Source organism: Rhinatrema bivittatum, chromosome 9 (genome assembly GCF_901001135.1).
Source record: "Rhinatrema bivittatum chromosome 9, aRhiBiv1.1, whole genome shotgun sequence".
NCBI lineage: Eukaryota > Metazoa > Chordata > Amphibia > Gymnophiona > Rhinatrematidae > Rhinatrema > Rhinatrema bivittatum.
In genome coordinates, this window is record NC_042623.1 from 184945096 (window position 1) to 184970862 (window position 25767).

The following is a 25767-nucleotide window of genomic DNA, read 5'->3' on the forward strand; positions in this document are numbered from 1 at the left end:
CGCTCTGCGTTCCCCCCTCCGCACCCTCAGGGAGATCCCCCCTGTGCTTGTCCCCATCACCTCCACAGGGAGGCTGGTCCATGAATCCACGACTCTCTCTCTGCAAAGAAAGATTTCCTCACACTGCAGAAAGAGAGCGTACGGCCCGTACCTTATAGATGCATCTAGATCCATATGTTATGCAGTATAAGTAAGCAATATGGAAAGAAGTATAGGGTATTTCACCAGAGAGCACGTGCTCCCCTGGTCAGACTTCAGGGACGCAGTCACAGAGCTTCAGGAGTTTGCTAGAGAAGGGGAATCCCCTCTCCGTACAATACTCTGGATCCCCCCTTCATGCTGGTGCTCTCCCCCCCAGACTCGGAGGCAGGCAGGGAGCGAGCCTGCAATGCAACCCCAGCAGGGAAGAGACGAGAGCAGCCCACAGCTCTGGCTGAAAGGGATGCGCCAGTCGAAAAGCAAAGCAGGGGGCCCGAAAGCGCAGGCAGACAGCGTGGGAGCCGCTGCGCAAAGCAGGAGAAGGATCCAGTCGCGGCAGCCTCTGCCCTCTCTCTCTCTGGCACAAAACAGCTAAATTGTATTAAACTTGCCTTCGCAGCTGAGCTAGCGATCCCCTGCTAATGCACCGTCCCCCCCCCCCCCCGAGGAATGACTCGGGAACATCTGCAGATAATCATTCAATAGCACGGATATTACATCCTCTCTTACCACGAAGCGCCAGGAAGGCGTGTCGGGCACGGAAATTCAGGAACGCTTCGGGCAGGAAAGGTCCGAGAAGCATCCTGGATCTGAGAAGTCGTCTTCCCCAACGCCCAGCCAGACCCAGGCCTGAAATGCGCCGTCCTCTCAGCAATCTGACTCTGGAAGAGGTTTCACGCCCCTGGTAGAAGAGGAGGAGGAAGGGGGGGGGGGGCATCCGAAAATTCAGAGTCCCAGCCTCAGGCTGTGCCCACAAACTCTCCCCTCAAGGGGAGGAGGAGTAGCCTAGTGGTTAGAGCAGGGGGCCACGAACCAGGAGAGCAGCGAGTCCCACTGTCGCTCCTTGTGACCTTGGGCAAGTCACTTTACCCTCCATTGCCACAGGTACAAAACTCAGATTGTGAGCCCTCTGGGGATAGAGAAATACCTCCAGTACCTGAATGTAAACCGGTGTGATGTCTCAGATCGAATGTCAGTATATATAAAAATAATAAATAAATAACAGTAAGGAAAGTAAAATGAATACGTCATGTCCGTTCTCTCACAGGCTCTCCAGCAGGGGAGGCGAGTGCAGTGACTGGGAGCCCTCAGAAAGGGTCTGGCGCACTATCCCACAGAGCTTGAAGGGCCACACTGGACATTTCAGATCACAGAGAGGTCCGGGGGAGGGGGAGGGGGTCTCCGCACAGTTTGCTGAGCTTAGGGGGAAGGAGAGAGAGAGAGAGAACCCTGCGGAGGAGTTTACTGAGAAGGATTGGGGGATGGACGGACCAATATTTGGGCCTTTTGGTGACCTGAAATGTTAAGGGAGGTGGGAGGCAGGGGGCAGGATCCCCAGCAGGGGCATGGCAGGTAGCTGTCCTGTAATAATATAATAATTTATAGCAGATACGGAGGGGCAGTAATATTTCTAGAGCGCTGGCCTACCTCCAGCAGCAGCCTTGTGCCCAATATCTGCCCAGCTAGGGAACCGGGGGGAGGGGGCGACGGGATGAGGCTTTGCGGGTGCATGTGGTGCACTCTTTCATTGCCTCTCTACTCCCTTCCCCCCTTGATTATCCCTCTTCCCTCCTCTCGCAGCCTTCTCGGGAAACGCCAGGACTCCTGGCACCAATAACAAAAAACAACAACATCCCCCTCCGCAGATCATAATCCAGGGAACAGGAACGTGACTCTGCCTGGGTGGGAAGTACAATAATGAGGATTTCTGCAAACGCCAAAGCCTGCATCCTAAGAGGGATGATGTCCCTGCCACGTCCCTCAAAGAGATGGTGGCTCCAGGATCCAATCGTCCTTACCTGGCGGCCCCGCCGAGCCCACAGCCCTCGCGGGCAGCGGCGGGCAAGGCCGTGCTCCTCCACCTCCGGGCTCTGGCCTGGCTGACCGACCCCCCCCGGCAGCCGTCCCAGAGGTCAAAGCGAGAACCTGCCCGAGGATCCCACTGCCCGGAATCAGCTCCAAGCCCCAGAGCCTCAGAGGGGGGGGGAGGTAAGAAGGTGGCTCCTGAACCTTGCTGGAAACAAAACTGCTGCCAATGAAAAACGAGAGAAGCTGAACACGGAGCAGGCTGGGGGGGCGAGGGAAGTTACCCGGCTATCCCGTGGCAGTCCTGCCAAATAAATCGGCTGCCGAGCACGCCCGACTGACTTCAGGTCAGCGCTCTCCCTGCTAAAGGTCGAATGTCAGCAGGTGGGAGCCACATTTTGGCCACCCCACCCGAATCCTCCCCTGTCCTGCCCTGTGTCTTTTTAATGGTGAAAGGGGCAAGGATTTGGAATCTTGGGGTTAATACTGAGCTCTGAGCAGCCGTCCCTGCAGAGTCCACCTTGGGACTGGGACAGGCACTTTGTGAGTGCAGCCTGTAGATAAAATGCTTTTCTTTTACCTCCTGCTTCCGTCGCCTCCCTCAGAGGCCTGGCCTGACGGTAGCGGTTCTGCCTGCTATTGCAATAAGCGGGCAGTGCCAGCAGGGGCCGCATTAATAGCTTTTTTACAACCTTTGGGTGTGGGGTTTTTAATCTTCTTTGCCGTTAACACGTGGGATTTACGCTGATGACGGACAACTTTATCCCCCGGGCGATAAGATAAGAAGAGTTTCCTGTGGATTCTTTCACGCGTTATTTTAAGATTGTCCAGCATTGGTGTTTAATTGCGCCAAGGCTCCGATATTTATGGTTGGGGGGGGGGGTCTCTGCTTTTACCTGCTGCGCCTCGTTTTACCAGTTTTAGGTGGTGGTGATTTGCAGTTATCAGGGGCACTGAATTTGGACTTTGTGATTCTGCTCCAGGCAGGGGGGGGGGTCAGAAGGCAGCCAAAACAGCATTTTTGTAAATTACGGATGCTGAAGCCTCTGAGCTATACTCTTCCATTGTTTTATCACATCTGGATTACTGGGATGCCTGGTATGGAGGTTTGCACAGCCGATGCCCACTGCAGCACTTAGAGCAATGTTTGGGTTACAGTAGCGGGGAGGAATCTGGCCTTATCTGCAGGAGTTACACTGCTTTCCAGCAGCTCACAGGATCACCTTTAAAATGCTAAGTTTAGTTCATAAAGCCCTGGAGGCTGATTCCTTTTGCTTAAGGTCTAAACTGAGAGGTTATGTGCCCAAGCGTGATCTATGCTTTCCTTCTCAAGATCTGCTCAGTGCTCCCCCAATGCCTGCAGTCCCAACGAGCGGTACAAAAGACTAAAGCATTTTCTGTTTTAGCAGCTGAGCTTTGGAATTCGGTTCCTCCGGAGATCCGATCTGTACCGGATCATTTAAAATTTAGAAAACTGTTGAAAACTTTTTTTTATTTTTAGAACTTTTTAATTGTTCTTTTTAATTGTTCTGTTTTTATCTACGTTTTATTGTATTTGTAAATCTGTTTTATTATTATGTATGTTGTATTTGTAAATCTGTTTTATTATTGTTATGTACGTTGATTGTAATCCGCAACGATTTTGAAGGAATTGTGGAACATAATAAATAACAAACCACATCCTGGCATACAGATCGTGGTCCGGGTTAGAGAAAAGCCTAGGTCGGGGGGGGGGGGGGGGGGGTTTACACAACCAGAATCCTGCTCCGGGTCCTAATTCATGGTGGGGAATAAAAGCCTTTGGTGAGCCAGGCCCTGAATGGCAATGGGGAACTGCTGCAGGTGGGAGAAGGTTCATGCCAGCTCCTCCGTTCACATGGCACAAGGGACCCCGTCACCGTGAGACCGCGCAGAAGCCGGACACTGACCAGTGGGGGCCATGAGTCTCCAAGCTGAGACCTGACAAATATCCCACCCAGCAGCAAGCAACCCAAGACACCTCTTTTTTTTTTTTTGCACGGCAGGGCACTGGAAAAGAAAAAAAACAAAACAAAACCGCAGAGCTACCTAACAAAAGAGCAATCAGCGAGCCGGTGCCAATCTCCAGCCCAGCGCTTGGCCCGTCTGAGGGGGGCGAGAGCACGAAGCCCCCTGGGTCAGAGAGGAGAGAGAGTTACCTGTCACAGCTGCAGCCGATCAGCAGGGAGAGCAGATTATACAGGATGCAAGAGAAAATCACGGCGCTGATCATTCCCCTGGGGATGGAGCGGCTCGGGTCCTTCAGATCCCCTGAGGGGGAAAAAAAAGAAAAAAGAAATGACATGAGATTAACCTGGCCAGGCCTGGCCAGCCCCCCCTTGAAGCACAAAAAAAAAAAAAAAGGTTTCTGTAAAAAGAAATGCATTTCCTAACTTTGATGCACGTCAGATCTCTGGCCCCCCACCCCCCGAGTTCACATTTTAAACATCATTTTCCATGGAAGAGTTGCTAAGTAAGAGTGGCACATGGCCCTCGGATGCTTATAAAGCGACAAACCCTGTTATTTCACCGGGAATAAGGGGTTCTGGGCTGAGGGGGGTGGGTGGCTGCGGCTTCCAGCGGCCTGGAGGCAGGTTTGGGGCTGTTTCACGAACCGCGTGACCAGAAATAACCCGTGCTTCGGCACGCGGTGGCGGGATTCCCTCGTGCCACGCTTCCCGCTATAGTTTGGGAGAGCGCCCTTTTTTGCCTTTGCTGTGACCAAGGGGGGGGGGGGGAATCCTTACAAGAGGACGTTTGGGCTTTTTCGGAACACCTCGTTTCGCAGAAACATTAGAAAGAGAAAAATGTCTACGCGCCGGCTTTTCGGCGCAAGCCTGTGGGCGCTTTTTAATCATCTGCAGCCTCTGCACCAGTTCTGGAAGGCAAGGAAAAAGGAGAGGCCTGCAGGTTTAATTTGAAGATTGCCCGGAGAGATTTGCACTGGTTTTTTCTCTGTGTCAGTTTTTTTTTTTCTCTCCCCCCACCTAAACCCCACCCCAAGGTGCGCAATTTTCAGGGTCAATATACGCAGGTAAAACACGTTTTTTGTTTGTTTTTACTTCTGGAAATCCCTCTGAAAATTGCGCTCCAAACAATTTAACCAACGCCGGGGAGGGACATCTGACAGGGGCAGGGGGAGGGGAAATGCTCTGTGGTCTCGAATGCTACAACTCCCTGCGATCACTCTCACCTCCCGGATCGTATCGAGTTCCTCCTGGGGTCATGAGCACGCCATGTCCTGTCCCAGCCCTTTCAGTCGGTCCCCCTCCCTGTTGCCACCAGAGGGAGCCACTTTCAACATCGGATCAAAAAACTGAATTCTGGATACTTCCTGTCTCAACTTGCCCCGAGCCACTTCTATCATTCTGTATGGGCTGTGGGAATTTTCCATAACGGTGTTTTCCTGCCCGATGCTACTAAAGGGCGACAGATGCCAATGACATGGTCATTTGGGTCACCGCCTACTTAACAGGGGTCACCCCCAGCAGTGAAAGTGAGCCGAGATGTGAGAGTTAATGGAGTTGAAGGAACAAACTTATTTCTTCCTCTATAAATGTGCAGCAGCTTTGTAATATCAGCCACTATGAAAGCCCTGCTGAGAGAGGAAAATGTGCTCTTCTTACCTGCTAATTTTCATTCCTGTAGCTACCACAGAGCAGTCCAGACTCCTGGGTTTTGCCTCCCTGCCAGCAGATGGAGACAGAGAACATTTTACTGATTCTGCTACTTAACCAAGTGTGCCACCTGCAGTCCCTCAGTATTAATCTGTACCCAAGCCAGAATGAGAAAGAAAAACCTATTCAAAACCAGAAAACTCTTTTCAGCTAATTAATCTTATTTAAACAATCCTGTATTACATACTTTAAAAACAGAATGAGTGGACGACGCTCCCCCCTCTACCAAAAGGGAGGGTTCTGGACTGATCTGCAGTACTACAGGAATGAAAATTAGCAGGTAAGAACCAATTTTCCATTTCCTGTACGTAGCCAGATCAGTGCAGGCTCCTGGGATGTACCAAACATCCCTAATCAGGGTAGGACTGTGAGAGTCCCGCTCGAAGAACACTTTCACCAAAAGATGGGAACCCCATGTCCCCTACATCCAGTCGATAGTGCCATGCAAAAGTATATAGCGACTTCCACGTCGCTGCTCTGCAGATCTCCTGCGGAGAATCTAGTTGAGCCTCCGCCCATGCTGCTGCCTGAGAATGCATAGAATGAGCACACAATCCCTCAGGAACCAGCCGACCCTTAGTAATGTAAGTGGATCCAATAGCTTCCTTAATCCATGGTGCAACTGTTGCCTTAGATGCCTTCAAACCTCTTTTCAGCCCGCTCCACAGAATAAAGAGATGATCTGACTTCCGGAAGTCATTAGTCACCTTGAGATATCTCAACAAGGCTCTTCTCACATCTAACAACTTGAGCTCCCTCACATGAGAAGCAGAGGCGTCCAACTCAGAAAAAGCTGGAGGCTCCACTGTCTGATTCACGTGAAACGTGGAAACCACCTTAGGTAAAAAAGAAGGTACTGTCTGCAACAAAATCCCCAAGTCTGAAATCTGAAGGAATGAATCACGGCATGATAAAGCATGTAACTCGGAAATTCTTCAAGCCAATCATATGGCCACCAGGAAAACAACCTTAAGAGTAGCTCTTCTGAGTGGTTCAAAAAGGAGCCTCACATAAACCTCTAAAAACCAGATTAAGATTCCAAGATGAACACATCCACATGGGCGGATGCAAATTCTTAGAACCTCGAAGAACCGAACTACATCTGGGTAAGCCGATAAAGTAGAGCCCTCTACTTTGCCTCAAAGACAACCCAGAGCTGCCACCTGGACCTTCAGCGAGCTCAGAGACAACCCTTTGACCAAACCTTCATGCAGAAAAGACAAAATGTCAGCCATTGAAGATTTGAGAGGCCAAACCGTGTTAGAGCAGCCCCAGGACTTAAAAACCTTCCATACCCGTACATACAAAAGGTTAGTAGATTTCCTTCTGCCCTGTAGCAACGTAGCAATGACCGCCTCAGGATAATCCCTACGTCTCATTCGCCGCCTCTCAAAAGCCATGCTGCTAGACAAAAGCAAGCGGCCTGGTCTGAAAATATGGGACCCTGATGAAGCAGGCCTCCTAGGTGACCAAAGCAAATCGGGCCGTCCACTGCCATGTTGATCAAATCCGCGAACCATGGGCGACATGGCCACTCCAGAGTCACCAACACTACATCGTTTGGATGTTTCTTTATGCAACGCAATACCTTACTCACAAGCGGCCAAGGAGAAAAGACATAAAGTAGAACCTCCCAAGGCCAAGGCACTACTAGAGCATCGATGGCCTCAGCTCCATGCTCCCTTCTCTGACTTTTTTAGATTGTGAATTGGACAGAAAGTACCTTCCTTCTTTGGGACCTCGAAGTAAAAGGAATACATTCCCAAGCCTCGCTCCTTGCAGGGAACCAGAGTTACTTCCCCCAGTTTTTGCAGATGATCCAACTTCTCTCGAATCGCTACTTGTTTGTCTAAGGAACCACAAGGGGAAACCAGAAACAAGTCTAGGACCAGACGAGCAAATTCTAAAGCGTAGTCATCTCTTACCACACTGAGAACCCACTGATCCTGAGTAATCCTGGCCCACTCCATGTATAACCAAGCCAGGCGACCCCCTATAAAAAGAACGATGGAGTGGACCAGCCTCGCCTCATTGTGAGGACTTAACGCCAGCTGAACTACCACCGACAGTGCCTCTGAACAGTTTCCGGGCTCCCTGAAAGAACTGACCCCAGGATTGGCCCTGAAGGGAAAACTGCTTTTGGGGACCTGGCACGGCCCTTGCCGAACGAGACCTCCGAATGTCCTGAAAATGAGAACGGACCTGGAAAAAACCTCTTGCCCTTAGGTTTATCTTCCGGCAATCTGAAAACCTTATTATCACCTAGAGTCTGCATCAACTTCTCCAGGTCCTCACCAAATAGAGGCTGGCCTTTAAAAGGAAGTGAACCTAACTGAGACTTAGAAGATATGTCTGCTGACCAGTTACGGAACCAAAACAACCTCTGGCAGACACCACAGAAACCATAATCCGAGATGACGTCCAAACCAAATCATAGAGAGCATCTGCCCTGTAAGCCACCGCCGCCTCAACACGTTCAGCCCTGTCTGCCTCCTCGCCCGACTTCAGGAGACTTTCATGCATCTGCTGCACCCAGCGCAGGCATGCACGTTGCATAAAACTAGTACAAATAGCCGCGCGCAAACTAAAGGCTGAAACCTCAAAAATCCTCTTGAGGTGTACTTCCTGTTTATGATCCTGCACGTCTTTCAATGCTGCAGATCCTGCAACCAGGATGGTCGTCTTTTTGGTAACTGCCGAAACCGCAGCGTCAACCTTAGGAAGTGAGAAAAGCTCCAGTGTCTGCTCGAGTAATGGGTAGAGCTTCGCCATGGCCCTTCCCCTCTTTAACCCTGAATCTGGAGTTTCCCACTCCCTCTCCACCATCCTGTGATAAGGGAAGGCTGTCGGGGATCCCTCAGCCCATCCAGGACCCGGATCTGCACCTTCCAAACCAGAATCTTCCTGAGGAACTTCAACCCCCAGCACCTGAATAGCCTGAGGAATTAATGGGCTGAGTTCCTCTTTTCTAAAAAGACTGACTACCTTCGGGTCATCCCCTTCGGGGGCCGTGATTCCCTCCAGATCATTCCCCAGACCCATATCGCCTGCCGCCAGATCCACCTGTGAATCATTTCCAGCAGGATCCCCTGTCACCACTGGGCTATGCTCAGAACCCTCTGAGTCGTTCCCATCTGGTCTTGAACCAGGAGGACCTCTCAATTTTTAAACAGAGGATATGTGCTTCCCAACCAAATAATCCTGCTTGGGCCCCACAGCACGTGTGTCCCCCCCCCCCCGACAACTGGAGCCGAGAATCCAAATGAGAATAGGCTGCCTGCTGCTTGGCCAGATAAGCCTCCTGCAGCAGTACAAAATCAGCTGAAAATGGCTTAGCAATCCCAGCCCCACCCGGGATAGGCAGTATATTAAACTCATCCCCTTTCCGAGCTTCCCAGCTCTTCCCTGGAGCCTGAACATGCTGGAGACAAACGCGGGGAGATCTCCTCCTCCCCTTCGCCGGCACGGGAACGGACGAAAGCGAATCCAAAATGGCCGCTGTTCCCGCATTGAGCGGGAAGGGATCTTCAGCCCCACGGGAACCCTGCAGCGATGCTGGAACAGAAGCGGGAGCCCTCCGTTTCCTTTTCACGTCCACCCGGCCGTCAAGATGAGCCCTCCTCGCCCACTGAACAGCCGGAGCACAATCCGAGCTTAGGACAATGTCGACCCGCGGCCCATCACTATAGTCAAGGAACCTACCTCAGAGCAGGAAAAACACTCGCTCAAAAGCCTCAGTGAAACAGCTCAGCTGCCCGAGAAAGAGGAGGAAGTCGTCTGCACAGCAGAGCTGTGCTCCCACCTAAGAAGAGATATCAAAACTAGGGTGCCTCAGGAGAAAACATTTTTACCCCGAGCTTGCAGCCTCCTAAGTGGCCTCGTGAAGGGGAGGGATCTGGACCACCAGATTTACACCCCCACGGGCACAAGGAGCGAGCGTACTAAAGGATCACCAAACACCCCCCCCCCCCCCCCCAGCTCGTCCACCTCAAACCGGCCAGGGAAGGACCCACCAGGATCCAAAAAACCCCTGGAAGGAAAGCTCAAAATCTAAAAAAAAAAAAATTGCAGACTGTAGAACTGGAGGTTTTGCACCATCTACCATCTGCTGGAGACAGAGAAATACTGAGGAACTGCAGGTGGCACATGGGGTTAAGTAGTAGGAGTATCAGTAAAATTTTCTCTGTCTCCATCTGCTAGCAGGGAGGCAAAACCCATTACCCCTTTGTTTTCCCAATGCCTTCTGGTTTACTGGCTGGGGGGGCGGGGAAACCAAGTAATGGTGAGAGGAGCTGCGCCAGTAACAGTGGGGGAGAGTGAGAGAGAGGTAGTGAAAGGGCCACAGGGACAGTGATACAGGAGTAGCACTAGGTGCCCCTGCGGAAGCCCCTCCTCCTCTTCCCGTGCAGGAGGGAAGAGCTCCAATGAGAGGAGGGATGGCTGCAAGGGGCAGTAGTGCTGCCGTCCCCCACGGAGCACAGTGCAGCCGGGGGCGGGACCGGGCCGCGCAGCAGCATGGCCGGGAGTGGCCGATGGGAGCGCCCCAGGTTACACAAGAGCGGACTGGGCTTCACTCAAGAGAGAAAAGGAAGAGGAAGGGAGAAAGCAAGAGGAGAGAAAGTGTGTGTGTGGGGGGAAGAGCAAAGGAAAGGAGGAGCAAAAGAAGGTAACTGGAGAAACAGGAAGGAGTGGAAAGGGAAGAGTTGCTGGGTAGGGTACTGAGGAGACGGAGGCTGCGAGGGAGGGGTGGTGTGGCAGCTCAGCGCCACCCCTAGGCAGGGTAAAAAGAAAACTGCCCCCCACTGAGGAGTGGCCTCCCACACCCTAACAGATAACGAGGGGGCAGGGCTGGATCTGAGAGAGTTAGGAGGAGATTAATAAATCGCGGGCCCCAGATTCCGGGAATCTTTCAGGGTCTGGATTTTTTTATTACAGATTAGAAAAGGAGTGGCCAGCTCTGGTCCTGAAAGAGCCCAAAACAAACAGGATCTGCAGACACGCAAATCCCTCTCTCGTGCATATTCACTGTGGATATCCTACAAACCCGGTGGCCTGCTTGTGGCTCTCCAGGCCCAGAGTCGGCCACCCCTGGATTAGAGGGACAGAGAGAGAGTGAGATACCCATAGCCTCTGGGCTACCTAACAAACAGAACCAGAGGTTGCACCCAGACCTGGGGGCCATGCATCCATCCACGTTCTGCACGTATATGTGCTGAAGCTATGAGGGAGACACAAACACACAGAGGGCTCCCGTTTCCTCCGGAAAGCAGGAGAACATCATCTCCTCCCCCCCCCCCCCCCCCCAATAAATACAAGGAAAGTCAGAGAGAGGGGTTTCTGTACTTTAGCAGAGTTTGCTTTTTCTGCGTCGGGGGCCCGCTAAGCCCGGCTGATCTTTAGCACCAGGCCCAGCTGTCACTTTATTTATTTTTTTTTTTGGGGGGGGGGTTGGAAGACGATCTAAAACCCTGCCGCTTGCCCTCGGACGGCAGCTCGATTTACTCTCCCGCGAAATCGATGCCACGCGGAGAAGCTTTCCCTTCATGCGTGCTTTTCTGCGATTCTTTACTTTCCAGCCTGCAGAAAAGCATCTTATCCAGGGCCGGATCTTTTCCTCACTGCTGTTTGCTTTTTTTTGTGCCTCCTTTAAATGGTCGATTTTCAATTTCCTGTGAATCTTCTGGAAGAGAGCGCGCGCGGCGGCGTTAAAGCATGCAAAAGGGGGCCCAGCAAGACACGAGAGAAGCAGCAGGAGCCGAGGGGCGCAGCAGCGATCGAGACAGGCAGAGAAAAAAAAAAACAATAACGGAGAAATAAGTAGCCAGGGAAAGCTGCCGAGTCCATACCTCAGTGGGCAGAAAAAATACATTTTGCAGGCTTTGCTTTTCCGCTTTAACAGTTCCTGATATTACCGAATTTTCTGCTTCTCAGACTTCGGTTTGTTAACCCCTTCGGTGGGCGGCAAGGGCTGAGCCCTGCTTTCGAAAGCGGTGGCACAGAGAGAGGGAGAGAGAGCTGCAGGCCCAGGGCACCGATGGTGGAAGGCAGGCGATACCAGAGGTACTGAGCTTTGTCCTCATGGGGGGACGGGGGGCATCAGTCAGGAATCAGTTTATCCCAAACCCCGTGCAGATTAACTCCAAAGTGCCTTTATGTCACAGACATTGGTGGCGCGATGCTGTGAAAGGATTTGGGGGCATTCAGCTCATGGGGCAGGATTCGCTTTTGCCTCGAGTTACCCTCCCGGCACCTCCGTCACATGCTGGGAAACCGAGAGCGAGGATCAAGGTGGGGACGGGGACCTAAATGTCACCGGATGATGTAGCGGCAACGAGTGGCTTTACCTGACAGGTTAGCTCCGGCCATGGCGCCGGCGCATCCACTGAACAGCACAGCGAAGACCACGGAAAAGCTCGTCCTGCTTCCAGTGGTGTAGTCGGCCTCGTACTCGGCTGGAGAGAGAAAGGATAAGGGAGGCCGTGAACGCGGGAGGAGGATATTCCCCTCCCCCAGGAAGGGAAGGCAACCTTAACCAGCAAAAGGAGCAGCATCAGGGAAGCCATGGCCCCTAGCCACCCCCCACAGGGCAAGCAAAGACCATGTGAGAGAAGCCCAACGTGCCAAGCAGGTGGCAGGGCGAGGGAGGGGAAAGCTGGCGGAAAATACACAGACATGGCCAGCTTACAGAGCCCCCCCAAAAGGCCATCAGTGGTCAGTTACTAATCCAGTTTATGTGTGAAGTTTTGTGTCTGGGTAGGACGAAAACCATTTCATTGTTAAATAATGGCCGGACCCTTTCCGCTAACTTCCTTCCTTGGATATTGACGCTACATGCTAAGCAGTTTATGGTGCCTTCCTTTCCTTACTGATGAACAGGAAGGCAGCATCCTCAAGGGACAGAGGACACTCTCTCTCTCTCTCTCTATATATATATGCATACAGCTGACAGGCTATAAGCATTGTTCAATAGATTCTCATCACCTTCGACGACCGGGATCTATAAACTAATTTTCAAAGGCACTTACCCGAATAGAATCTGGTTCTGTGCGTGTGGGCCTCCCTGACAGTCGCCCTGGCGCACGTGTGGGTAGACGTGCATAGGGGCCACGAGCTCACACGTATTTCCAGCACAGACTAAACAGGCGTCCCGGGGCTGCCATTGGGCGGGATCTGTGCGCGTATTACAGAAACGCCTGCACCTTTTCAAACAGATTTAGGTGCATTTAGGTGCATCAATCCGCTCTGCTAATTCTGGCTAACATCTGCGGGTAAAAGGCTACCTCCCTTTCTCTCATATATCTATAGTAAGGGAGGGGGAGGGAGGAGCGAGAACCCGTGTGTGCGTGCAGGTAACGCTAATTCATTAAGCCGGCAACACCACGCTAACTCGGTGCCAGTACTAGGGTTGGTAGTAATAGCGTGCACCGTGTTCCCTTTCTCTCCCATGACGAATCTTACATTAGGTTGGTCTAAGGGTCAGGGAAAAAATTAAATCAGCGGCGTTCACAGGGAGACGCCGGCATGAAGAGAAGGGATCTGCCAGTCACAGCTCTCTGCAGGCAGAGGGAGAGGGGCGACCTCACCACCAGCAATGCGGAGATGGGGGAGAGTGGGGACAGAGGTACTGCGGGGTTGTGGAGGGGGAGTGCCAGGGCAGAGAGATACAGCAGTAAGAGAGAAGCGGGAGCACATTTCTGCACAAGGAGATCACTGAATGCTCCTTGAGAAGTGAGCAGGCCAGAACACGCCTGGCAGGGAGAAGAGAGAGAGGAGGAAACGAGGAGAAAGATTCGCGCCAGGCTCAATCGTGAAACTATTCAGAAGGGGCAGGAAGGTAAATTAAAAAAAAAACAAATGGAAGAAAAAATGAGGTGAAGGGAAAGCCCAATGGGAGAAAAGGAAAGGAGAGGAAAGAAAATCATTAAAGAGAGAAAAAAATAAGAGGAAAGAAAAACGTTAGAAGAATTGAAGACAGAATATGGGAAGAAGACATTTCTGTGGGCAGAGAGGAGAGAGCATTGAGGAGATGGCAGATAACAGAGAAAGTGAGGTGGAGGGCTGGCACCACAAAAATGGGTAGATGGTAAGAAGGTACAAGAGGAGAAGCAGTTGTGGGGGGGAAAAGGTTATGGGTATAACAGTAGAAGCGGATGGGGTGAGGGACAGGGTACAGGCACAAAGGAGAAGCGGATAGGGAGAGGGGGCAGGCACAACAGTAGAAGTGGATAGGGAGAGGGTGCAGGCACAACAGTAGAAGCGGATGGGGCGAGAGAGAGGGCGCAGGCACAACAGTAGAAGCGGATGGGGCGAGGGAGAGGGCGCAGGCACAACAGTAGAAGCGGATGGGGCGAGGGAGAGGGCGCAGGCACAACAGTTGAAGCGGATGGGGTGAGGGAGAGGGCGCAGGCACAATAGTAGAAGCGGATGGGGTGAGGGAGAGGGTGCAGGCACAACAGTAGAAGCGGATGGGGCGGGGGAGAGGGTGCAGGCACAACAGTAGACACAGATGGGGCGAGAGAGAGGGTGCAGACACAACAGTTGAAGCAGATGGGGTGAGGGAGAGGGTGCAGATACAATAGTAGAAGCGGATGGGGTGAGGGAGAGGGTGCAGATACAATAGTAGAAGCGGATAGGGCGAGGGAGAGGGTGCAGGCACAATAGTAGAAGAGGATGGGGTGAGGGAGAGGATGCAGATACAATAGTAGAAGCAGATGGGGCGAGGGAGAGGGTGCAGGCACAATAGTAGAAGCGGATGGGGTGAGGGAGAGGGTGCAGATACAATAGTAGAAGCGGATGGGGTGAGGGATAGGGTTGAAGCGTGCCTGTATTCCATACGTTTCAGATTGTTCTCCAGGGTGGAAAGTCTGAAGCCGGTGAATGTGCCATTCTGCAGCTGGCTGACGTTCCCGTTGATGATCTCGAGGGGCACCACCGTCTCCTTCATGGCAAAGAAGCTGATAAAAACGGTCCCCAGTGCCGTGACGATGAGCAGGAAGAAGAAAAGGGCGGCCTTGGCGTAGATGTTGGCCCCAAACAGAAACATCAGCAGGCAGACGAGAAGCAGGAGGGTGCCGTAGAGAAGCTCGTGCCAGTAGCCACGAGGGAGCACCTGGAGAGCGGTACCACCCACGGAGTGACCTGTGGGAGAGGGCATGCAGGGGCCTTGTCAGTACTCGGGTAATTCCTTACAGGCATGTGGCGACCCTGCCTTCACTGCCCAGCCATATGCCATCTCCCTGGGGGCGGGCGTCCCTGCTGCCGTTCTGCACGGGTACCAGTCAAGGCCCGAATTATTACAGGAGGGATCCCCTGAGCCGCTGGCTTTAGAAGGTAGAGGCCCTCCCAGCATCGTCTCTGCAGGGTGACAGGCCTGACATGGGGGGGGGGTGTGTGTAACCTGTTTACTGCACGTCCTCCCACGTTACATCCCAGACAGGTCTCCTGCGACCCTCCCTCACCGATGCCCCGGACTTGTAGGATAGGCGCCGGCTGAGGGAAATCTTCCAGCTCAGCTTCCTCTAGGCAGCGCCTTTTCTAGTCCTTAGGTTAGGTCAGAATAACTCAGCCCCTAGGTGAGCCCATTCTTCAACCAGAGAGCAATGGGGGGGAGGGAAGGGCAAAACAGAGGAGGGAGGGAGAGCTGAGTTAGGGGAGGATGAGAGAAAAGTGGAGAACGGGGAGGGAGCGGGGGATGGGGGAAGGAGAGGACCTTAGAAAGGAGGGGGATAAGTAGTGGAGGCAGAAGTGTGAAAGCAGCAGGTAGGAGGAATAGGAAGAGGAGAAGGGGAAGAGAAAAAGAAGGAAGAGAAGTTATTAAAAGTATGGGCTGCTACAGGAAAGCGATACACGAACGAGGCCGCCGGAAAGAGAAAGAAAAGAGGTCAGGGCAGAAGATAAAACAAAGAAGTTGAACCCAAATATGAAGGCGGAGCGGGGAAAGATTGGAAACTGTTTTATTACCCGATGGAGGAGCTGCACGAAGAATCCTGGGGCGGGGGCGGGAAGGAGGGAGGTGGGAGAAAGTAATATATGGTGCCAGGCACAGAGAGGGAGCAGGCCCGGGGGGGGAGGATATTGGCGCAGTTGTTGGTAAAGCTGACAGTGAGGACCGGGGGGGGGGGGGGTGTCCGGCCGTTAGGCTTTCTGCGTTTAATTTGGTGGCAGTGTGCCAAGTGGCTCCCGGCGCACTAAGGCCGCAGGGAGGGGTCGGGGTTTAGGCTGGCAGTCTCTGCTGCTGCCGCGCTCGCTTCCCTGCCACCCGCCCTTATCCTGGTTTCCTTTCTTATGTGGGGGGTTTGTTCTCTCGCAGCTGAGTTTGGGGTGGGCACGAGCTGCTGCTGAGAGTTTGGCTCCTGTTATAACTGGACTGACGAGGACGACCGGGCGCCCTTGTCTGCTACGGGCTCCTTCCTGGACGGTGGCGGGGGTCGCGATACTGATTTTAAGGCTTAAGGGAACTTGCTAGCCGGGTGTGCGTCCTGGCCACCTGTATTACGTCTGTGCAGCCCCCGCCCCGCGGGTAGAACATTCTCTGCCGGGGCATCTGCTCTCGTAAGAAAGATTAACGTCATTCAGTAAAAAGCTTCTGTTCTTCACTGCTTCTCCTACACTGCGGGATGTACAGATCCCCAAATGTGTTAAGAACGTAAGACGTTGCCATGCTGGGTCAGACCAAGGGTCCATCAAGCCCAGCATCCTGTTTCCAACAGAGGCCAAACCAGGCCACAAGAACCTGGCAATTACCCAAACACTAAGAAGATCCCAAGCTACTGATGCAATTAATAGCAGTGGCTATTCCCTAAGTAAACATGATTAACCGCGCTCAGTTCTGGAGACCATATCTCCAAAGAGACAGAGACAAGATGGAGGAGGTCCAGAGAAGGGCGACCAGAAAGGTGGATGGTCTTCATCAAATGACTTATGAGGAGAGATTGAAGAATCTAAATATGTACACCCTGGAAGAAAGGAGGTGCAGGGGAGATATGATACAGACTTTCAGATACTTGAAAGGTTTTAATGATCCAAAGACAACAACAAACCTTTTCTGTCGGAAAAAAATCAGCAGAACCAGAGGTCACGATTTGAAGCTCCAGGGAGGAAGACTCAGAACCAATGTCAGGAAGTATTTCTTCACGGAGAGGGTGGTGGATGCCTGGAATAACCTTCCAGAGGAAGTGGTGAAGACTAATACTGTAAAGGACTTCAAAGGGGTGTGGGATAAACACTGTGGATCCATAAAGTCTAGAGGATGCGAAGGAAGAGAAGAGCCATGGGGGTGGCTTGCGGGAATGACGGCTAATACCTGGAGATAATACCCTTATTCAATAAACATACACACGGTTAATGCGACTCCAACATTGCTCTATGCTTCAACGGCAAGAGGAAATGTGGAAAAAAGAATTTGCATTCACAAAAAAGCGGTGAGTAGCTGGCTTGTTACGGCGGTTACTACCCCAAACCAAATAAGCCTGATACTTCACTTTCAACGCATATCCAGCATAGCTCTCTGCTTCAACGGCAGGGGAGCAAGTCTGATACTTCACTTTCAATGCATATCCAGCATAGCTCTCTGCTTCAACGGCAGAGGGGAATGAAGAAAGGTGGATCTATATTTAGGCAACAACCAACAAGGACTGAATTACATAGTCTGGATAAACAGATAAGCATGGGTGTAGCTTGCTTATTGCGGTGGTTAATGCTCCTAACTAATTAAGCTATTTCACTTAGATACAGTTCCAACACTGCTCTCTACATTAATGGCAGGGGTGGAAGGGAAATAGAATAAAAAAGGTTACTAAGAGCCAAGAGAAATAGATAAGTATGTGAGAGAAAAAAAAATGCGAAAGCTTGCTGGGCAGACTAGATGGGCAGACTGGAGGAGAAGTCCATTTACGGCTATGTTAATAGCCGTAAATGGACTTCTCCTCCAAGAACTTATCCAAACCTTTTTTGAACCCAGCTACACTAACTGCACTAACCACATCCTCTGGCAACAAATTCCAGAGCTCTATTGTGCGTTGAGTGAAAAAGAATTTTCTCCGATTAGTCTTAAATGTGCTACTTGCTAACTTCATGGAATGCCCCCTAGTCCTATTATTCGAAAGTGTAAATAACTGATTCACATCTACCCATTCTAGACCTCTCTTGATCTTAAAGTCCTCTATCATATCCCCCCTCAGCCGTCTCTTCTCCAAGCTGAACAGTCCTAACCTCTTTAGTCTTTCCTCATAGGAGAGGTGTTCCATTCCCTTTATCATTTTGGTTGCCCTTTTCTGTACCTTCTCCATCACAACTATATCTTTTTTCAGATGCGGCGACCAGAATTGTACACAGTATTCAAGGTGCGGTCTCACCATGGAGCGATACAGAGGCATTATGACATTTTCCGTTCTATTAACCATTCCATTCCTAATAATTCCCAACATTCTGTTTGCTTTTTTGACTGCTGCAGAACAATGAGCTGACGATTATAAAGTATTATCTACTATGATACCTAGATCTTTTTCCTGGGTAGTAGCTCCTAATATGGAACCTAACATTGTGTAACTACAGCAAGGGTTATTTTTCCTTATATGCAACACCTTGCACTTGTCCACATTAAATTTCATCTGCCATTTGGATGCCCAATCTTCCAGTCTTGCAAGGTCCTCCTGTAATGTATCACAGTCTGCTTGTGATTTAACTACTCTGAATAATTTTGTATCATCTGCAAATTTGATAACCTCACTCGTCGTATTCCTTTCCAGATAATTTATATATATATTGAAAAGCACCGGTCCAAGTACAGATCCCTGAGGCACTCCACTGTTTACCCTTTTCCATTGAGAAAATTGACCATTTAGTCCTACTCTGTTTCCTGTCTTTTAACCAGTTTGTAATCCATGAAAGGACATCGCCTCCTATCCCATGACTTTTTAGTTTTCATAGAAGCCTCTCATGAGGGACTTTGTCAAACGCCTTCTGAGAATCCAAATACACTACATCTACCAGTTCACCTTTATCCACATGTTTATTAACCCCTTCAAAAAAATGAAGCAGATTTGTTAGGCAAGACTTCCCTTGGGTAAATCAGTGTTGACTGTGTTCCATTAAACCATGTCTTTCTATATGCTCTACGATTTTGATCTTGAGAATAGTTTCCACTATTTTTCCCGGCACTGAAGTCAGGCTCACTGGTCTATAGTTACCAGGATCGCCCCTGGAGCTGGGGCTGGGATATGCGACTATAGGAGGGAGATTCCCACTAGCAGTAACAGAAATGGACCCCCGTTCCTTGGTTGCCCCCAAAAAAGGTTTCCTCCTGTATCGGCTTCCAGCTACAACTACTGCTATTAGTATAGCAGGACTTAGACGCAGGTAGCGCTGTGCAGATCCCCGGAGCTTTACCTCTAGTCTGGACACAGAATAAGCCTCTGCTGGGCTAAGATGCCACAAGCCTTCGTGTGCAGCTATCTGAGGTGCCCCCCCGCCATATTTTATATATCCCCTTCCCAACTCAGCCACCACAGTGACAGTTCCTCAGCCAGCGAGCACAGCTCCCAGCCAAGCCCAGCCAGCATAGGCCCAGAGCCTGGGCTGAGGCTCCCTTCCTCCGGCCTCCCCGGCAACACCAGCCCCCAGCCGGTCCAGGAATAGCGCACAGCCACCGCCACAGGGCTTGGCCTAAACGGATCGAGCCCCCCACGACTCTCGGCTGCACATGCAGTCTATTGAAAGTCCCGCGGAGGCAGAGTGTCAAAAAAAAAAAAAAGGCCACGAGAAGCCACAGATCTCTTCCAGATTGCCACGGAAAACCAGACACATTTTTTTTTTTTAAATGCCCAAATAGCTCAGAATTCCTTTGTGTTTATCTTGCGGGTAAAAACATTTTTTTTTAAACTCCCTTTGTTGGCGGTAAGCACTTGCAGCTCCACCAGACAGACTGGGACGGCTCAACTCCCCAAACGCACAGCGCCTCCCCGCGGGATGAGCGGAGCCGCAAGATTACATCGGTGCTGCCCGGCATCGGCTGCTTCTCTCTCTCCCCCCCAACCCCCACACACTCGATTTTAAGGGAGAAAGCCGCAAGCCATTAACCCGGAACCCACTGAGCACCTCAAACTGTCTGCCTTGCAAAATAATACGCGCGCCTGGAAGTCACCTGCGCTGCGAAATGAGCAGAAAATTAGGGTACAGAAGAAAAGTATGAGAGAGAATACGGAATAATGATTGCTGTTTAGAAATAAATAAAAGGAGTGGGAGAGGCAAGGCGACACGCCGTGACTGTGTCCAAGAGAGCCTCTCTGAATAAAGTGATCTGCTTTCCCAGCTAGGCCGCTTGGATGTGCAGAAATATAGGTGAAAGAGACCTTATTGGACTATCTTTACACATTTGTCACTAGCGTTCGAGTTAGAAGGCCCGAGAGTTTCGGCTTTCCTCATTAGATTGTCCCATCTGGAAGATATTCAGTGCTGAATAGTCTCCTGTAGCTTAAGGGATAAATTCAGATGTATTCACTTTCCTGAGTCTCAAGTCGCTGCCTGAACGTAACTGAGAAGAGCAATAAGAAGCCACTGGCATGGCTGATCCACAAACGGCAGCTGCAATTAACAGAAAGATTGCCTGGGCTCCCTAAACCCGCTAGAGGGCAGGAGGCTGCCTATTAGCCATCCTGGCACCCAAGCAGAGCACATTAGCCACCAGCACTGAAACGCGCAAGCAGAGCGATGACGACGGCAGAGTGCATAGAACAGAGCTCACACGCCTCAGCTCTGCACAATCTCAGGCTGTGCCCCCTTAAATCTGCAGGAAGGTGGAGGTAATATAACATTACCCCTGCAGGGGCGACTAGTGAGAAGAACCCACTCCGAGTATCCCGTACGGGTCCGGAGGCCGCACCTTCGTGAGGGCACAGAAGATAGCGACGGTTCAGAGAACACAAGAACACGAGAGGTGCCCTGCTGGGTCAGCCCCAAAGTCCACCAAGCCCCAGTATCCTGTCTCCAAGCCCCGGTATCCGGCAGATTCCCCCAATAGTCGATCCACTTCTTGTCGACAAGCCGTCACTTTCAGGGGGCCACCTGGCTAATAACGGGTCATGGGGTCTTTCTTCCGGGAATTTGCCCAAAACTCTTTCGAACCCCTTCTATGCTCGTCACCTTGACTACGTCCTCCGGCAGCAGATTCCACCGCTTGACAGCGCACCGAGTGAAAAAAACACTTCCTACAATCTGCTGGTCATTCGTTTCCCCCTCTCGGCTGTCTCTTTTCCAAGCTGAGGAGCCCTCGCCTGTCCTCATAAGAAAGGCGTTGAAACCCACGCTGCCGCACCCAACAGCTGGCCAGCTGCTGATGGCTGTTTTGCTTGTTTCATGCCAGTGAGCTGTTGGGTGCGGCAGCGTCTGTTTCAATGCAGTGGGCTCGGGATTCTCCCTGGTGGTGAAGATGCCCATGGGGGGATATTTGAATATATATATCCTGTCTGAATGCTGATTTATTCTTGGACGACCTGACTGACGCCCCCCCCATGAAGTTCTTGGTTTCTACCAGTGTTGTCTCTTGATGATATCTTTAGGCCATCTGGAGGATAGATGATGAAGTATTATAAAGATTTATTATTCATCTTATTTATTTAATTTTTAAGAATTTATAGCCCGCTGATCCACCAATCTGAGTGGATAACAGATCCATTAATCCCCTACTGACACACCTTTACCTACCCTCACTACCCAGAGCCCCCCTTAGTGACCCCCCATGGCACACCTTTACCTACCCTCACTACCCAGAGCCCCCCTTAGTGACCCCCCCATGGCACACATTTACCTACCCACACTCCCCAGAGCCCCCTTAGTGATCCCCATATGGCACACCTTTACCTACCCACACTCCCCAAAGCCCCCCTTAGTGACCCCCCCCATGGCACACCTTTACCTACCCACACTCCCCAAAGCCCCCCTTAGTGACCCCCCCCCATGGCACACCTTTACCTACCCACACTCCCCAAAGCCCCCCTTAGTGACCCCCATGGCACACCTTTACCTACCCTCACTCCCCAGAGCCCCCCTTAGTGACCCCCCATGGCACACCTTTACCTACCCACACTCCCCAAAGCCCCCCTTAGTGACTCCCCCATGGCACACCTTTACCTACCCACACTCCCCAGAGCCCCCCTTAGTGACCCCCCCATGGCACACCTTTACCTACCCACACTCCCCAGAGCCCCCCTTAGTGACCCCCCCATGGCACACCTTTACCTACCCACACTCCCCAGAGTCCCCCTTAGTGACCCCCCCATGGCACACCTTTACCTACCCTCACTCCCCAGAGCCCCCCTTAGTGACCCCCCCATGGCACACCTTTACCTACCCACACTCCCCAAAGCCCCCCTTAGTGACCCCCATGGCACACCTTTACCTACCCACACTTCCCAGAGCCCCCTTAGTGACCCCCATGGCACACCTTTACCTATCCACACTTCCCAGAGCCCCCTTAGTGACCCCCATGGCACACCTTTACCTACCCACACTTCCCAGAGCCCCCTTAGTGACCCCCATGGCACACCTTTACCTACCCACACTTCCCAGAGCCCCCTTAGTGACCCCCATGGCACACCTTTACCTACCCACACTTCCCATAGCCCCCTTAGTGACCCCCATGGCACACCTTTACCTACCCACACTCCCCAGAGCCCCCCTTAGTGACCCCCATGGCAAACCTTTACCTACCCTCACTCCCCAGAGCCCCCCTTAGTGACCCCCATGGCACACCTTTACCTACCCACACTTCCCAGAGCCCCCTTAGTGACCCCCATGGCACACCTTTACCTACCCACACTTCCCAGAGCCCCCTTAGTGACCCCCCCATGGTGCACCTTTACCTACCCTCACTCCCCATGCATGCCTGAGTACTCTGTTTTCTTCTTAATTTTTCTTTTAAATAAAGCTTTTCTTCTTCCCCCTTTTCCTTTTTTCCCCTTTTAATTTTTTCACTTTTTCTTTCTTGGGGTTTTGGGTTTTTTTTCGGATCTGCAAGGTAACAGTTTTAATCATGTCTTAGCCTTGCTCAAACCTTATGTTACAGTATCCATAATTTTTTTTAAACTCTTTATTTATACAAAGTTCCCAAGGCATGCAAGATACCAAAGACAAAACAACCACATTTGGTACAAGCACCCGCTGTTCATAATTTGTCTAACAAAGATTAACACAAGTACACAGATTAGAAGACGAGCATAGCAGTTATTGCAAAGTCAGTGCTGAGAAGGGGGTATAAAAGCTGAGCTTAGCACACAGCTGAGCTCTAATACTGAGGAAAGGGCCCCCGTGTTTGTTTTTCCACACACACAGCGGAGATGTTTGATGTCAGCAGCGTCTCGCGTCTGAGCTTGCCAGCGGTCAAGGCAGGGTGTTTGCATTTCCAAACCATTTGCAATCGAGTCATCCGCGCGGCCCGACAACAGCTGACCAACCAAATTCCTGTGTTCATGGGGAAACCAGGGAGCCATCCCACCTTACCTGGTAAACCTGTTTAAGCAAGGTGCAATGAAAATAGGCAGATCTGAAATATCCGCAATCGCTTGAATTATTCTCCTCCAGGACAATACCGCCGCACGTGGGTATTAGGTGCCCACCCTCTCCAGCACATAATGTCAGCTCCAGGAAGCAACCTGCATTAGAAGATTGGGGTAGGATGTGCTCTGTGTAGTAAACGAACCATCAGTTCAGCTCACCTCACACACACAGGGAGCTACGGTGAGCTGAAGCCCATAGATGCATTTAAGCATCTAGGGTAGTTCCCAGGTCTACATTCCAACTATGTATGAGGAGTGATGAGGTTTCAGTACCATATTTGTCCAGAAGGATTCCCCCAATAAATGGCAGTAATTTCTTTAAGTGATGCATCTGGGTCCCCCAGAAAGCTTTCCAGGCCATTCAGTGGCTTAAGTGGCACATCCGAGTCTATTATATCAGATAAAGCACGTGAACTGCGGATATTGTGAGTGCTCAGGTAATTCAAACTCCTCGGAGAGTGAACGAAATGTTCGAAACTACCCATCTTCCCATAGTTGAGCCAAACAAAAAAAAGGCCACAGTCTTTCCAAGCCCGAAAAACCAGACAAAAAAAATAAAGCTGGATAATAGAAAATTACCATATATGGGGGATAAAAGGTGTAAATTATCTCTGGCCATACCCAGGAAATCTGTAACCCGATACCACAGTTGAAGAGTATGTGCTAAAATGGGACTATTTCTAGCGATCTGACGCCAGATATGCGAGTCGGGAGAAAACAAAGGGTAACATTGATAGCTCACATATTTCCGCCTGGTTGCAAACAAGATGCATCACAATGTCCAAACTATGATTTAAGACGTAATACGCGTGCAGCCCAATAATAAATCTTAAGGTTCAGAAGGGCCATTCTCCCCTGTTTCTTGGGGGAGCCAAAGCTGACGAAGACCAATACGAGCAGCCTTACCATGCCAAATACATTCTGCCATCAAGCTACGTAGCTCGTCAAAGACCCGACTGGGAATATTACATGGGATGTGCTGAAAGAAATATAATAATTTGGGAAAATATTCATTTTCATCAAATTTATCTGTCCCATCCAAGACAATGCTAAATCTTCTCACAGTTGCGTATCTTGCCTGATCTTTGCAAGAATAGAATCAAAGTTTTTTGGAAAAGAGATCCTTATGGTCTCTAGGAAAATAAACACCCAAGTATTTAAAGGATGACGACACGCAGCTATTCAGGCTTTAGGGTCAAGAGGGGAAAGTTTACTCTATGCCCAGATACCTCACCATAGCGCATCAGTTCCTCTAAAAGAGCCGATCCCAAGATGTTAGGCAAAGTTAAATATATCAACACATCATCAGCGTAAAGAGAGATAGTGTGTGTGCCTGCCTACCAACCTGAAAACCAGTAATTGCAGGGCTACTCCGAACAGCCTCTGCAAGTGGTTCTATAGTCAGGTCAAAACAAAAGAGGGGATAGCGGACATCCCCTGTTTGGTACTCCGAGCGATGGAAAAGAAAGATGATAAGGCGTGCAAGGTTTCGCCTACATGGCCTGTATCCATGTCAAAAAGTGGTTGGGAAGCCCATCTTTTTGAAGCATGGCAAAAAGAAAAGGCCAAGATAGGTGATCAAAAGCCTTCTCCACGTCTAAGAATACTGTAAGGCCAGAAAAACCACTATGCTTCAACATATGTAGGATACTGAAAAGCCACTGTGTATTTGCAGTAGAGACACACCACCTCACGAACCCGGTTTGGTCCTTTTGGGCCAAGGAGAGCAGCAGTAGCTCTTAAGCACTGTTGCAAAATCTTTGCTGGAATTTTCAGGTCAGAATTCAACAGGGAGCTAGGTCAATAGGAGTCACGTTCAGGGTGATCTTTCCCTTTTTTATATATCAAAATGATGGTTGTTTCACCCAGGGAACCCAAGGAGGCATCGAAGAGTCCTGTTTCATTGAAGAGAGGAAGCAAAAAAGGGGCCAAATCATCAAAATACCTTTTGTAAAACTCTACATGATAGCCATCAGGCCCAGGACACTTTCCCCTGGCAACATTTTAATATCTGCATGTAATTCAGACAAAGAAATGGGGGCAGCAAGCGTATTCTGTTGAACTTCAATTAATACAGGAAGTGCCAAGCAAGCTAGAAATCTTTGGATGGCCACCTCAATTGCTGGGGTGCAGTCAGTGTAAATTTTAAAAAGCACAATCAATCTCCTCAGGACATGTGGAAGGAATCCCTGAGGGACCTTTCTTTCTTGAATTTTTGATCCTTTTATATTTTTTGTTGATATGTGAATCTTTAGATTTTTTTTGTGGTTTAATACATATGATTGAGTTTGATTTTTTTTTTGTATTTGGTTATATTTATTATTCATGTTTATTATACTTTGACATTTGAATAAAGAATGTTTTGATAATTTTGTCTAATGTTAGTATATGACTTTATGCTTTTGTGAGTTCTTCGCTAGCCATACAGTTTTGAAACCATTTTATGATTTCATTGTGAGAGAGTACTTATGTTGTTTCCTATTTTCTTCATTTGGGTTTGCTTTCCTTTTTTTTTTTAA

General features: G+C 50.4%; 1 protein-coding gene across 1 annotated transcript in view; it reads right to left on the reverse strand.

The window, feature by feature from the left end:
- The window catches only part of LOC115099202 (solute carrier family 12 member 9-like), a 460475-nt gene that overhangs the window by 341971 nt on the left and 92737 nt on the right, over nucleotides 1-25767 (reverse strand). Inside the window, exons 4-6 of the mRNA XM_029616633.1 lie at nucleotides 14535-14837; nucleotides 12044-12151; nucleotides 4182-4293 (exon numbers count right to left, since the gene is read on the reverse strand). Of these exons, the coding sequence (XP_029472493.1) occupies nucleotides 4182-4293; nucleotides 12044-12151; nucleotides 14535-14837 (523 nt within the window). The remainder of the gene's footprint in view (nucleotides 1-4181; nucleotides 4294-12043; nucleotides 12152-14534; nucleotides 14838-25767) is intronic.